The sequence below is a fragment of the Sesamum indicum genome, linkage group LG7 (genome assembly GCF_000512975.1).
Source record: "Sesamum indicum cultivar Zhongzhi No. 13 linkage group LG7, S_indicum_v1.0, whole genome shotgun sequence".
Classification (NCBI taxonomy): Eukaryota; Viridiplantae; Streptophyta; class Magnoliopsida; order Lamiales; family Pedaliaceae; genus Sesamum; species Sesamum indicum.
This window is the reverse complement of record NC_026151.1, coordinates 3,862,819-3,877,575: the sequence shown is the minus strand read 5'-3', so window position 1 is coordinate 3,877,575 and position 14,757 is coordinate 3,862,819. Positions and strand designations below refer to the sequence as shown.

At 36.1% G+C, this 14,757-nt stretch overlaps 2 protein-coding genes and 1 non-coding gene across 4 annotated transcripts; all 3 read right to left on the bottom strand.

Moving 5' to 3' along the window:
• On the bottom strand, positions 61 to 9,269 carry LOC105166151 (glucose-6-phosphate isomerase, cytosolic). Of its 2 annotated transcripts, none has more exons than XM_011085393.2 (24): positions 9,144 to 9,269; positions 8,653 to 8,703; positions 8,490 to 8,566; positions 8,284 to 8,365; positions 8,153 to 8,200; positions 7,013 to 7,168; positions 6,834 to 6,930; positions 6,649 to 6,691; positions 5,890 to 5,957; positions 5,700 to 5,784; positions 4,924 to 4,972; positions 4,415 to 4,487; positions 4,272 to 4,332; positions 3,720 to 3,786; positions 3,319 to 3,375; positions 3,174 to 3,227; positions 2,944 to 3,072; positions 2,111 to 2,174; positions 1,928 to 2,001; positions 1,622 to 1,675; positions 1,468 to 1,536; positions 1,134 to 1,223; positions 919 to 1,026; positions 61 to 396 (listed from the first exon to the last, which is right to left on the bottom strand). In XM_011085393.2, exons 2-24 carry the CDS (start codon positions 8,701 to 8,703, stop codon positions 346 to 348), a joined length of 1,707 nt encoding a protein of 568 aa, XP_011083695.1. In that variant the 5' UTR covers positions 9,144 to 9,269; the 3' UTR covers positions 61 to 345. The 2 variants fall into 2 exon arrangements, with proteins under 2 accessions (XP_011083695.1, XP_011083696.1); XM_011085394.2 differs by having other exon boundaries at positions 8,653 to 8,746; positions 9,144 to 9,252.
• Positions 9,474 to 9,545, bottom strand: TRNAE-UUC. The gene has a single exon. It is a non-coding gene; the product is annotated as a tRNA-Glu (tRNA).
• LOC105166150 (glucan endo-1,3-beta-glucosidase 7) lies at positions 10,322 to 13,044 on the bottom strand. Its single transcript, XM_011085392.2, has 5 exons — positions 12,838 to 13,044; positions 12,075 to 12,739; positions 11,247 to 11,573; positions 10,824 to 11,115; positions 10,322 to 10,733 (listed from the first exon to the last, which is right to left on the bottom strand). The coding sequence occupies exons 1-5, from the start codon at positions 12,902 to 12,904 to the stop codon at positions 10,696 to 10,698; spliced, it is 1,389 nt and encodes a 462-aa protein (XP_011083694.1). The 5' UTR covers positions 12,905 to 13,044; the 3' UTR covers positions 10,322 to 10,695.

Below are 14,757 nucleotides of genomic sequence, written 5' to 3'. Positions count from 1 at the left end.
GTTTGAAAAATGAAGTCCAAGAAAAATCAAAAAAAGCAAAAATAAATAGAAATATACGCATTCCCCTCAAACTTGTAAGTATTATTGCTGCCGTGAGTATGATTGTTATGAACATTATGTTCATAAATACAAGTTAATAGTAGGGGGAATTCTGGGAGGAGGTCATATCAGAGCAAATGACAGGAACCGACTTGAACATAAATGAGATGACTTTGAAGAACAATGGTCATGAAAAAGAAAATTTGGCCATAAAGTTGTACAACGACAGCCACGAGCAAATTAGTTACGCAATCATCCATGCAAACCAAGTTGTGTGCCTGACAATTTCTCTGGTGGAGTCGAGGATTACATCTTTGGCAAAATTGTGCAATCCTCCTTAGGAACGTCTGCGCTTGCCTGTCCAAAACACCAACGAGGACATTCAGAACAGCTTTAACATTGTGAAATTGACAAAATATTGCAGCCAGATAGCTCACAAATCACGGCCGTCCATGGAACATGATGGTAAGTCCAAACATACAAATTTGCTCGAATTAGAAGTGAACTTCTGGAGGGAAGTGATTGATGAATGGTTATATCTTCTATCAGATGCCAAGTTTACAACATTTTGTTATCAGGAATGTGGTTATACTAGTAAATATACTGTATGTGCTGAATTATATCACAAGCCGATTTTCTGGATTCACTCTTATGCTCTCACACTCTTACTTCCCAAACAAAGGGCACCAATTTTTTTCCCTATTTCTGTAGTTTAACTTGTGTGGACATATATTAGCAGGTATATTGGAATGTTCTTTCAGAGAAGCAAGGAAAATTACAGGTGCACATGGTGCTTTTCTGGGCATAACTTCTGCACATTGTTTTGTCTAAAAACTCAATAAAGGAAACAGGAAGCTTGGTTTAGAAGCCATTCCATACCTCTAGATATCTTTTTAAGACTGTGGTAGTACTGAAATTGAACCCTTCCACTGCTTCACCTTTCTTACGGGATGCATGGAGTTGCTTTCTGACTTGAGTAGCCAGTGACTGATTTTGTGATGTGAACACGGTAAGGATCAGAAGAACCAAACAGATTTATCACATATCACATATATGTCAAAGATATACTGAATTTATAACAGAATAATTTATACCTTTCCCAATTCTACCCCCCATTGGTCAAAAGAATTGATACCCCATACAAATCCTTCAACGGCAACCCTGTGTTCGTAAATCGCCAGTAACTGCATATACAGCAGGCATTTGCAAGATTAGGGTTGCCAACAGATATAATTTCATCTTGCAATAAGAACTCTTCAGTGTTTGCATTGTAAACAAAAACATAGTCGAACATAAGGAAAAACTATGAGGAAAAGAAAACTTAATCTGGTTAAAAAATCAATATTAAGCACTGAACATAAACAACATGACTAACATAGGGTCAAGAAGTTTTTAAGCTAGAATGACATAGATAACAAAATTGTTCACCTGTCCGACATTGTAAGCATTCAGTGAAGGAAGTAGAATGCTAAGAGATGGACGATTGCCAGAGAAAGTCTGCAGAACGGGACATAGTATGAGGTCATATATCAAACTTCAGCAGAAGGTACATCCTATAAATTGTAAACTGCAAGTAAATTACCTTGTGAGTAATAAGATGTTCAGGAATATTCTCTTTTAACAACTGTTCTGGAGTCTGGAGGAAAATTAGGCATAATTAAGATCATGATATTCAGAAGTCCCAGTGATAGATTATGCAGCGCCTACTGTGTAAAAAAGGAAGTAACTGACAAAAGGATACATTGGAGGATGGAAGAAAACATGAGTTAAAGAGTATCAAAGATATATGGCTCAATTTCATACCAAAACACATATGTATAAGACTGTGAACCACAATCAACAGTGAATAGATTAGGGGAATAATACCATTAAAAGAAATATTCCTTACCTTCCCATAGGCAAGTGCATCTGGCTGGGCAAAGAAGTTTGACATGAGCTCATCATGGTTGCTTACTAATTCACCTGTAAAAGCAAGTGGCTGAATGTTACACTGCTGTATTTGTCCCCCATATTGCGTGAACATCAGATGTCTTATTATCCCCAAGAGAGAGAAACGGAAAAAAGTGAGCACCTTTCAGGTAAACAGGCTGCTGACTCTTTACCACACCAATAAAATCACATGGAATAACACGACCCTGGAAATCCACCAGCAGGATGATAATGCAATCAGAGGTTTAGCAAATACAAAATCACATCCATGAGATAAACTTCTATATATTTTCATTAGCATACAGTGGAGCTATTGTTAAGCTGGATTATATAGTAAAAAAAATGCAGCACATATGTTAATAATAACAAGGACCAAGTGAGATATATTGAAATACATCTCATAACTTTATGCATCTGAAGAAAAACTAGTCACTTCCATATAGAACATCAGGTCAACAACAAAACTTTAGACTAAAATATAAAAACTATTGAAACTATTTCACAACCACATACTGAAACTACTTAAAAACATTATGGACAAAATGACAAAATGAAAGTTTGCAGTCATGTATTCTTGGGTATGGGATACCCTTCTCTTCCAAGTTCCAACATTAACGTGTAACATGGTTTCATATGTTTGGTATCAGGACAACATTAAGAGTTCTAATCCATTTCAGCTAATCAGTTCATGCTTTTTTAGAACTTAAAATGCTCACAATTTAATATTATCTGTGACAAAGCAGTTTTTTGCTTTGTCATGCTCCATAAAGTCCATTTATAATCACAAACATTAGACAAGCTCGCTTTACAATTCACAAAATCAAAGTCCAAGATATGTTTTTCCTGTTTTTCTGCCTTCCTTTCAGGTATAACCAGGAAGTGCAACTTACAAACAAGATTCTAGGGCCCAACACCTTTTCCAGGCAAGTTGAAGTTAGTATGAAATGGTCACTCTGGTATAAAACAAAATGTTACCTGGTGAATTAATTGGTAAAAGCTGTGTTGTCCATTTGTTCCTGGTTCACCAAAGTCAATTTCACCAGTCTCATATGGAAGAGGCACGCCATCAATTGAAACCCCTTTCCCATTACTCTCCATGCTAACCTGAACGAACAATTTTCCAAAGCACATCAGCTTTATCCCAACAAAAGCCAGCCAACATGCAAGCAGTATCAATTACTAAAAGCAGAGTCTTGGAGACATGCCTGCTGAATATGTGGTGCAAATTTTTCCAGTGCTTGAGAATAAGGTAAAATTGCCTGAAAATAAGGAAAAGCTCATTCTTATGCCTCAGTCAATAAACGTTAAATGTGGGATATTCAGAGTGAATTCGGCAGCTGATATACTTACTCTAGCTGGATATCCAAGGAATGAAACATTCCAAACACTCAACAGGCCTAATAGCACCTGAAGGAAGAATTTTCAAAACACAGATAAATAAGTTATCTAAGAAGAAGAAATCAGGGATGGACTATTAGGAGGATCCTTTAACAGGTAAAACTGAATCATGATATAAGGAACGATTGGGTACTCAGAAAAACCATAAAGCACAGGAAAAAAGACATGCTAATTTTCTTAGTTCTTTTCTGATATATAGAGATGAAAATAATATAGATCATACTCTATCAACTTGATCAATTCAGATCCATTAGCCATTAGATTACTATATAACTGAAATAAGTCTGATACCGCATATGCAAGAATTAGCATAGTGAAAAATCAAGACTAAGCAGTCTCGGAAGGGCGCATACAGGTAAATTTTTCTCAAAAGGCGCTGAATGGAAATGCTGATCGATACTTGAAGCTCCCCTTAGGAACCTTCACCCAAAAAGCAAAAACAATAGTGTGTCAGGCAGAAAATTGGAACACGATATCCAAGATCAACAAGCTGAAATGAGAAATCTAAATATTTCAAAAGCAATTAATAAAGGTGCAGAAGGTCAAAGGTATATTGATCATATTATCATTAGCTTCCAAAGGTACACAAAGGATGCCAAACTCACATAGACATGTTTTTAGCATATTCGTAAAGTGAATTTGAAAAAAGATAAATGTACTCTAGCTGGTAAGTTTAAATTTTTTCAATTTATCTTAGGGTTAATCTTACTCATTTAAAGTATAGAGTTTCCTGTTTTAGGAATGCTTTCCCTTCAACATGATTGTGCCATTTAGCAAATGAAATTTAATACATAAACAATGCACTAAACGATTTCTAAGTCAGCTTCAAACAGGTTTGCATATCATATGCATATGCCAATATGAACGAGTGCTTTAAATAAAAGAGTGTGGCATGTTCAATGTACTTTTCAACAACTGCAAAACCATATTGCAGAGAAAGTGGCAATACTCCAACAGCACTGCAAACTGCAACCAGAGTTTTAGAGACCAATCAGGAGTCATATAAGTCAACAAATCAAGAATTAACCAAAGGACTTGACATACTTACCGCTATAGCGTCCTCCTACCCAATCCCAGAATGCAAAAGCATTATTTGGATCAATGCCAAACTTTTCCACAAGCTGCAGTAAGAAACAAGGGCAAGTCCAATCACTAACACCTACAAAGTCCTAAAGGCCTTTGGGGCTTGTTATACAAACTGATTTCACAATTACAAGTCTATAACCAGTTTCCACCACGGTAAGAATAGACATGGCTTATAGGTATGTGCTAAAACATAATTGACTAGTAACTATATATGGCACAAAGTAAGAGCCATGGAGGCCTACTCCAAACAAAAAGCTAATATACTGTGTCAATGAGAACAAATCTTCCTAACAAGATGTTCCTATGAACATTGGATCAGTACTGACAAAATTACGTGCTCTGTGGACAACAGAGCAGTAAAACGAATCATGAAAATCTCATTAAATAAACAAGTGCAAGGGAACAAATGTCGGTTGCATGCAACGGGTAATTACTGAAAGGTGAGAAGAAAAATGGAAGAAGGTAATTCACCGTGAGGTTAGTGCTGACAGCAACCATGTGCTTTGCCACTGCTTGAGGCCTGAAAATTTAGGGTGAAAATATAGATAAGACGAACAGAAAGATAAAAGGAAAATGTAAATACACCGACACTGAAAATAGCATTCACACAATGATGTTAAGACAAACTACTGTAGTGAAATACCATCATACATTAGATCTCAGATAATTGAATGAGTTTTAAACAAAGAATCCACAAAAAACCCCAAGGTACATCATATACCAGGGTTTTTCAAACCTTTTCCCTTTTCATAAAATGTTAACATGAGAGAGACTTCTCCTTGATGTTTCCATCCATCTCTTGTTCTATAGAATACTCCAAATCAATACCTAAATGCAGGACTCACACAGTCACACTTACATGCTGTGAAAATAGGGACTGGGGATAGTTGCATAGTACTTGAGCTTGCTTCTGTACAACTGATCGTCTTAAATTTGCAGACTGCATGGAAGATCCAGTATTGCATATACTTCACAGACATCATGTCGTCCAAAATAAATGGACAGTGGACTTGCCACACATTTTTTGCTTATTTCATTTCACCCATCCAGAGGAACCTTAGCATTCTTGGGAGGTGTAGATCATCAAAATGCATACTTTTAAATACAAAAAGTGATAAAAGCTATTACCCAATATATGCATACTTTTCTACTTCACATAGTGCAACAGGTTAAACTTCTTAATCTAGTTAGTGAAAAAACTTTGTCTAAACTGAGACCAGTGAATATTAATTTTGAAATGTTCTTACCCCAAGGCAGCCGAGATCCACTCTCTCAAAGTCCGGGCGTTCAGCATGGTCTCAGCTGTTGTGAAAGTTTTTGATACCACAACAACTGCATCAAAACAATAACGAAGGAGCATTAGTTTTTGGTCTTCCTTCTCGAACATGGCCTTTAAACTTTACTAATTGAATTATATGATGGATATAGCAGAAATACCTAAAGTGGTTTCAGGATTCAACCCTGCAATGTTTCTTGCAACATCAATTGGGTCAACATTTGCAAGGCTTCATGCAGAAAAACAAACACAAGAATGAAAAAAGATTAGAATTGAGCTCCAAATTCAAGAAATTGTAATTGATGCATACTTCAGTAAATATGAGGGATGAATGAATGATGCTTAGAAACGAAAAAGTTTATAGACAAGTCTCATTGGATCTTGAATAATTAAGCTGAACACTATAAGACCATCTAATACAAAATACACAAACGAAAGAATAAAGGCGAAGTTATATTATGAAAGACTTCTCCATTATGCATGACTAATCCAGGCTTAGTTGACACCCATCTGATCAACCTCAAAAAGAGGACAGAAAGAAACAGAGAGAAGCATATAAGCAAGGAAAGAAACAAATAATATCAGATTTGGAAAATAGAAAGATCAGCATATGATGACAAGTGCAGACAACCATTGTCAATGATTCCGGAAACCACCGCTCCTCCCTCATACCTAAACCCCTGGTGCAGTTCATTTTACATTTAATCTCTCAAGAATATGAGGACATACGTGTGAAATACTCTCTAAACGGCTATTAGTTTTGGGCGCTTTTGTAATGGCTTGAAGCTGTCCTAGATGAATCTCGATGAACTCTAAAATCAGGAGCTGGACTTTGCTAGTTAAAGAAAGCTCAATCCTTTAGGGAAAAGAAGGCATATAACAATGTTGATCCAATAATCAAGCAATACGATTAGACTTACAAACGCAACTGGCGACCTTTTGCAAATTCAGCAGCTTCATTGTCTGCAAGTTGTCAAGTATCAACATTATGTGATGCATAACCAATGTGAATATTGCAGACACAGTTGTTTGAGAGACCTGGGTAATAATCAAAGAGCAAAATGCCAATATACAAGAGAAAATATTTCTATAGCACTATAACAACCTGTTTGCAGTGCTGTATGGACAAAAAGAGGACCTAGGAAACTGCCTCCAATTCCAATTGCAATGACATCTTTCAACGCTTTCCCAGTGGCTCCTACCTGTCAACATCTAAAAATGAGTTAATAAAAGAGAATGACACCATGAATAAAAACAAGCTACATATTTGGCGATAAGAATTACCCAGGCACCACTGCGGACCCTCTCAGAGAAATCCTTGATCTTATCAAGAACTTGCCAAACATCTGGGACCACATTCTTCCCATCACTATTTATGACTGAATCCCTTGGAGCACGAAGTGCTACATGAAGGACAGATCTGTTCTCTGTGCTGTTTATCTGACAATGCAACAACATCAAAAGAATAAGGATAGCATGACCAGTGTCGAGTATCAGATGATTTTGCATGCTTACTTTACAAGAGTTGAGAGTTTAAGTACAAATGGAAAGGCTCAAAATCAGTGCTCATTTTTTATATATATTCAAATGAGCTTGGACCTAAAAAATACAACAGAACAATATACGAGATTACATTGAATGATATGGATAACCACTGTGAGAACTCTGTCACCAGGGATCTGATGCTACATTTGGATGGAAACATTTAGATTTGAGAAAAGGATTTAGGAGCAGCAGTTCGAATGGCTCCATTCAAAAGAACTTAAAATCCATCCATATTTGTCAAACATAGTTCAAGATGAGAATAGAAGGATTTGAATTTTTTTTTTATATGGAATTATCCAAACAAAGCCATATGATTTGTTATTAGGGATTTGAAATTCCTAATTTTAAGTAAACACAACGTAAATGATTTCCTTTTTGTGTTTTATTCAGACAAGGGCATGTCCTTTCAATGAAATGCTTTTAATGGTATCAACAAAATGCTAAAATCTTCTAAGATTACTAAATGTAAAACAAACATTTGTTGCCTGCTTGGATTATATTCAAGTCATTTACCAGATAAAGCTTTCAATGAAATGCTTTTAATGGTATCAACAAAATGCTAAAATCTTCTAAGATTACTAAATGTAAAACAAACATTTGTTGCCTGCTTGGATTATATTCAAGTCATTTACCAGATAAAGAAAGGAAAGAGTGATTTAAATAAATATTCTTCCTTGTCCATCTGAGCAAATTTAGAGGTTTCATTTTCACAAAACATTGAGACTAATTGGTATCTAACAATATGCAAGTTTAAGTACATAAGGTGTTTCTCAAAACAAGATGTCACTTGCTATTCAGCTATATAATGCTATAACTATCCAGACAAACATCTGAGTAAGATTATGCATTAATAAGTTCAGCAAGCAGTCATCAACTTACGCGCTCTCCATTGAACATCCGGTTAATCTTTTCTTTCAGATGTGCTGCCTGCATCATCAGAAAAGGTACCATAAATCAGATTACATGCTGTAGGCCTCCACCAAAACGGAGGATGTTCACTTCTAACCCACCTCTGCTAAATTTTTGAGCTTATTCAAGGTATCAAGAGTGGCACATTGCCTCGAATAATCCAACAATATCCCATCGAACTCACTGTTAATCATAAAAATATCCAGAAACCAACACCATTATGCACAAATTACCCCATGCGTCATTCTGCACTTGCAAACATGAATACGTAAAAATAATATAAACAGTTTCATGTCAAATATCTTACACCATCATGGACTGGCAGCGCTTAGTGTCACACATCAATTCACGCAAATGAGTCTTCTTAATGTCATCTACATGGACCTGGAAATGCATGCAAAGAGCTACATCAGGACGCACCACCTAAAGACTCTCCGGAAAATGCCAAAAACATTAAAACAAGAACTTACCTTCAAATCCTTCCATGGCTCAGTTTCGCAGATCAGAGCAGACGATGCCATCTACCGAATTCCAACACAATTCCCACAGTTCAAATCCCAATTTCTAATATTAACCACCAGTAAATCAAACACCACTCGTACAACACCAAAAAACAATAAAAAAATAAATGTAAGCAATAATTTACACAAAATTGGACAACTAGTCCAACCACAATCCTTTTCAGGTCTCCGTATATTTAAATGTTTCCTTTAACTCTCTTCATCCAATACTCCTTACAGTAACGTTCCAGAATCTAACACAAATAAAAGTAGGTCACTCAAAATCATAAATACAATACTTCCACCATCAATACCTGATCACTATCAATCTATTCAAATATTTCCAAAATACTCTCAGAGACTCAGCTCGATCCAAAATCAAATATTCATCGGCGATGTTGATCCAGAAGACTCTCAAAAACAAGCGGATGCAAAAGAGAGAAAAAGCAGGAGGAGCATACCTCGAAGGTGGTAATCTGTAGCGAGATTAGCTGCGAGCGGAAAACAGTGTACTCTCTCCACAGAACGAGAACAGCGGATTTATAGTGTAAGAGAGTATTAAACTCTTTTTTCTTTTGTTTTTATTTTCCCCCCTGAAAGTAAATTAGGAACGCACGTGCCGAGCTTGACGAAAAGAAAAGGAGAAATTGAGAGGTCACGTGACGCAATGGACCCGGGTATCTTCTGTGTGCGATGCGGATCAGGTGCTTCTCGAGGCTTTTTGGCCGGTGGATTGCTTTAAAGCCCACGGCAGGGATTAGGATGAAAAGAATCAACGGAGGAAAAAAAAGTTCCGTTGCCGGGAATCGAACCCGGGTCTCCTGGGTGAAAGCCAGATATCCTAACCGCTGGACGACAACGGATTCTTATCTTGTTCTTGTTATTGTAATTCTTAGTTTATTTAAATATCACTCTCTTCTTTGTTTTTATTATGAGTAAAATCTCTGTCAATTGCTATAAAAAAAAAAATAATTCAATAATTTCTCAACACGATCTTGATTTTGTATATTAGTAATGTAAGAAGGTGATATAGGTTGACTCTAGCATTTGGGCCTAGGAAAGGCCCAGTGAAGCCCAGTCTACATATGATCTATGTAATTTTTACGCGGGTTGACTCAACTCTGCCCAACAAATTAGGCCTTTGGATTTGGGACACATGGTGCAATCTCCACGATTCAAGTGTTCTTCATGCATAAGTCGTAAGTTATCACTGTAAATAATTAATGAATTACGTATAGCGAAAGCCAGGGATAGAAATATATACGATGATTTATATATGTCATCACTATATTATGATTGTTATTATTTTTAATACGTTACTAATTATTAATAATGATATCTTCCAGAAAAATATTGTCACTTTAAAAATTATATTATGACAACATAAATAATCATTATAATTTTGATATATATATATATATATGTATACACATTTAATAAAAATTTCGATATTATCATTTTTATTTTATTACTAATATTATTTTTATTTTAGTGCAAAACTAAAAATGTCAAGCCTTCTTAAGTTATAGAACTAAAATTACAATTTAAATATATACAAATCACATGCATTGTTTCTTTTATCAAATTGGACGGAAAAAAAAGACTAAAGCTGCCAAAATTTTAAAATTACAATACTAAATTAAAAAAATTGCAAATCCAATCAACCGAAAAATTACAGGACTAAAATTACGTCTTTGGCTAAATATAGTTGTCCTAACTGAAAATTATGATGACATTACATCAAGTGAGAAATAACTAAAAATTTGGAGTGCAAAGACTTTACATAGAATACAAAGTACATGAGGTGAAGAAGCAAAATCCCTTTACATAAAGCTAAGGAGGATGAGTGGGAATGATGGGATTCCTTCTCCATAGTCCACACATCTCTACCTTTTACATATTCTCTCTTTTGAGTGATCCCTCATCATCACTCATTCCGACAAAAGTATATACTTCAACCCACTTGTGAAGAACAAGAACAGCAAAACCTTATAGCCCAACCATTCTCCATACTCAGCTGCTTCCACCAGGATAACTGCACTTATCATAACCTACACAACAAAGTTTAAACAAAGCCACTCAGACCTTGAAGTTCACAAGAACTGATATCAACCGAAGGCGATGATTGACGAACAACTTACTGGGATTTGTGGACGTTAGGGTGGCCGTCTGCGAGAAGTCGCAGTCCCATGGATTCTTGCCGGATGTTTGATACAGGAGATTCATAGCATAAGTCGCGTGAGAAGCTACAGTCATTGGCTCGAAACAAGCTCCTCCTGGTTGGATTGCGCTACAGTCGATGCCTTGGCCGCAAGCGTAATCCAAATTCTCTTGTAGTTGGGCGTCTGACACACCTGCCTTTGGCACACACCAAGCGTCCTTCTTGGACTTTGGGGCCGGTTTCACTGATGCTTTTGGTGTTGACGAAGTGTTCTAGTGGCAACCAACAACGTCAAGTTCGTATAGACATAGTAAATGCATAAAACAGATACCGTATGTTAACTGAAAACTACTTACATTAGCTATTGAATCAATATAATGGACTTAAAATAACTTAATCTAACCTGGTTGCCAGTCTTAGACAGTCCAACATCATAAACCATGGTTAGATCAGGCTTAAAGAGCCCGAACGATCTCTCAGAAGTCGGTCCCGGCTTCTGGTCCTCATCATACAGTGCGAAAAGATAAGTATCAACAGATTTTCCCGGCATCAAGGGAGTTCCCACCATCGACCTCAGATGTGCAATCAAATTCCCATTGTAAGCCTTGGCGTTCTCGATGCTGGGGCCGACCTCATCGTTGTCTCCCTTGTAAGGCCACCCCGTCTCAGCAACCACAATCTCGACACCCTTGAATCCCATTGCATCTAATGCAGATCTAATAGCATCCACCTGCACCAGTAGATTCGTCACTCGATTATACTCCAAGTGAAGGAAAAAATTGGAGGATTGCATAAAAAATTTAAAATACACACACACACACACACACACTAATCATACACCACAAGAGTACTGTTACATTAATCTTTCTTCACGGAGCAATAACATCAAAACAGATTTAGTGCCTGCAAGAAGTTCTCCTTTCCGTATTTTCTGCACAAGTTCGCAATTCGACCAAAACAAATTCCTAAGGCTAATCATAAAACTGTTCTTCATGTTAAAGAGTAAACCATTTAAGCTATCATTTCAACAGCCAATGCTTCAGATTTAAGACAATAACATACTTACGTAAGGGAAAATCTTAGCCTTGAACCAAATTTTATCAAGTTCAGCTATATATTTACTGCATTTGCTACGTAATTCGTCACTCTACTGCAACTGCACGCGAATCACCCCATAAGTGTAATTATCGATATATAAAGATTGATCAAGAAAAGACTTATTTAAACTAACCTGAGCATCAAACATGTTAGTATACTTAATCTTGGAGCCCGAATCAACTCGGCCCGAGTTAGGCTGGAACAAGCAGAAGGCCAGAGTCTCGGGCCTGGGATCGCTCCGGTACGCGAAATACGGGTAAGGGTTAATCGCAAAAGGCGAGCCCGTCGCATTATTGAACTCCAACAATCCCTTCAACAGATCCCCAATACTAGGATCAAAGCTCCCGGACGAGGGAGGATCAGACTGCCGCAACACGGCCATGGAATGGACAGTTGAAACCTTGATTTTCCCGCCCAAATCGGCGGAATCAAGGGCATTCTGGAGATTCTGCATCGCCGGCAGCAGCTGCGTCATCAGATTCCGGTCGTTGTACGACATCACCTCGTTGCCGACGTTGATGAGAATGATGTTGCTGGCGGGGTAGAACGGAACCACATAAGCGTTGATCCAGTTCTTCGCAAAGTTGGGATCCGAAGCCATACCCGGGATGTCTCCGTTGGATGCTCCGATCATTATCCCAATCCCGGTGTTCGCGAATGCCTTAATGATCCCCGGGTCCGACCCGTACAACCGAACCTTCTCGATTGCAGTGGACTGCAGGAGCTTCACCGTCTCCGCCGGCGGCGGCAGATTGTCGGCTACCTGGCCGTAATTCACTCCAATAAACGACTGCGAACCTGGTAAGAAACAAAAAACAGACAAGATTCAAAAACCCATTTCCACTCAGCAAAACTGCTACCTTGTTTCTTTACCAGTACGATTCTCGACAACTTACGGGCGAGTGAAGCGAAACAGAAGAGCAAAAGAGAGAGAAACCATGAAGAGTACAGTAAACCCGCCATGGCTGAGCTCTGTTTTCTTGCTTCAACCTGCTTAATTGGAGAAGAAAGGAGGCAAAAAGCGTCGGTGGAGAGGAACAAGAACGTGGGGAGTGTAGAAATCCAGCGTTTATCGTCAATTACGACGAATAAATAATAGTACTGAGTGGATTCTGTATGAATGAATTATGTCTGGAGCTTGCCGTGCAAGGACACTGTTGTCCTTTGTTGAAAATGGAGGGGTAGACCAGGGAATTGGGATACATTTTGTTAGATTTTTGACGTTGGTGAATTCAATTATTAGTACGTTTCTTTTGGTGGGTTGCTGGTGAAGTACCAAAATGACCTGCGTAGTAGCCGTTATCATGCTGGATTCTGGTGTGAGTTCTGTCGGGGCATACCCGACTTTCTGATTCCGCAATCCGGATAGTCGGGTTTGCTTGATTCTATATAATTTCCAATTATAGAACAAAACACCCTACAGGTTGTGAAATTATATTTAGTATTTATTTATTTATTACATAAATTTTTTATTAGTTAAAATTTATTAATATTAACAAAAATAAATAAATAAATACCTACACTTACCTTCGAATAATTTATTAATAACATATTGCAACTCAAATAAATATTTCCTGATCAAATTATCCTTATACATGTTTATACCATAATGCATGTAATGACGTATATATTCATCCTAACAAGGTTATTTTGATTAAAAAAAATATTTTGACCTGCAATAAGTGAGTAACAATTTAATTAGGGGTGAATACGAATTTTTATTTGATTTTTTTACTAATATTAATGAATTCGATGATTTTGACAAATAGATGTATTTATTTGTTAAATAAAAATAAATATCAAAAGTATTAGATATAATTTTAAAAAAATATATCTTTTTAATTCACAAAAATTAATCAAATTAATGTTGTTAATCCAGATAATATCTTTTTAATAGATAATAAACTATGTTAATCAATTATTTTTCCGGATCAATTGATATTTGATCTAAATCAAGAATCTGAATTTTGTTGCTTATGGTGATAGCTTTCTTTTAATATATATATTTTAATTGTAGTGGTACATGTTTCACACTTTAAAATATATTATAATAAAGAAAATATATATAAATTAATTTACTACATTTTATAGAAAAAAAAGAAAGATATAAATAAAGAAAATAAAATTATTTTAGGAGTATTATTGATAAAATAAAAAATAAGTGAAAAATATCATCTTTTACATATACATACATATATATACATTAACTAATTATTGCGGCACGTCATCCCTAGTGCATATTATATTTAATATTTCATGTTTTAAAATATACAAACAAATAAATCACGTTTAAAAACAAGAAACAAACAAACAAAAGAAAATCAACTTAAAGTATTATCGATACAATAAAAGAACTGGTGTAGTTGTGTTGAAGCGACGGGAGTCACTTTTTTGTTTTTATTTATTTTTAAATTCTTTTATCGACTAAATGGATAATTTTTTCTACAATTTTTCAATTTTTTCCACCCACCCCGTTCGATTTTTTTATTTAAAAAAGAAAAAAATACAGTAAGAGCATAGTTGACAGTTTCGTACCTACATTCAAGTATTACGTAGTTTCATCAAACATGAGGAGAGTATTTGTAATTTTTCAAACAATGAGGGAGTATTCGTAATTATTTCAAATCTTAGAGAAAGTAGCCCCATTTGAAAATACATGCAATGATATCATTAACCACTGGTCAGATAATGATCTGAATTTAATTTCTACCTCATAATTGCACATTGTTTAAAGGGAGCAATTGAACCTTTTTCACCTCAATAATTGATACTTACCTATTAAGAAATAACATAATTTACTTTATTGAAAAAGAAGA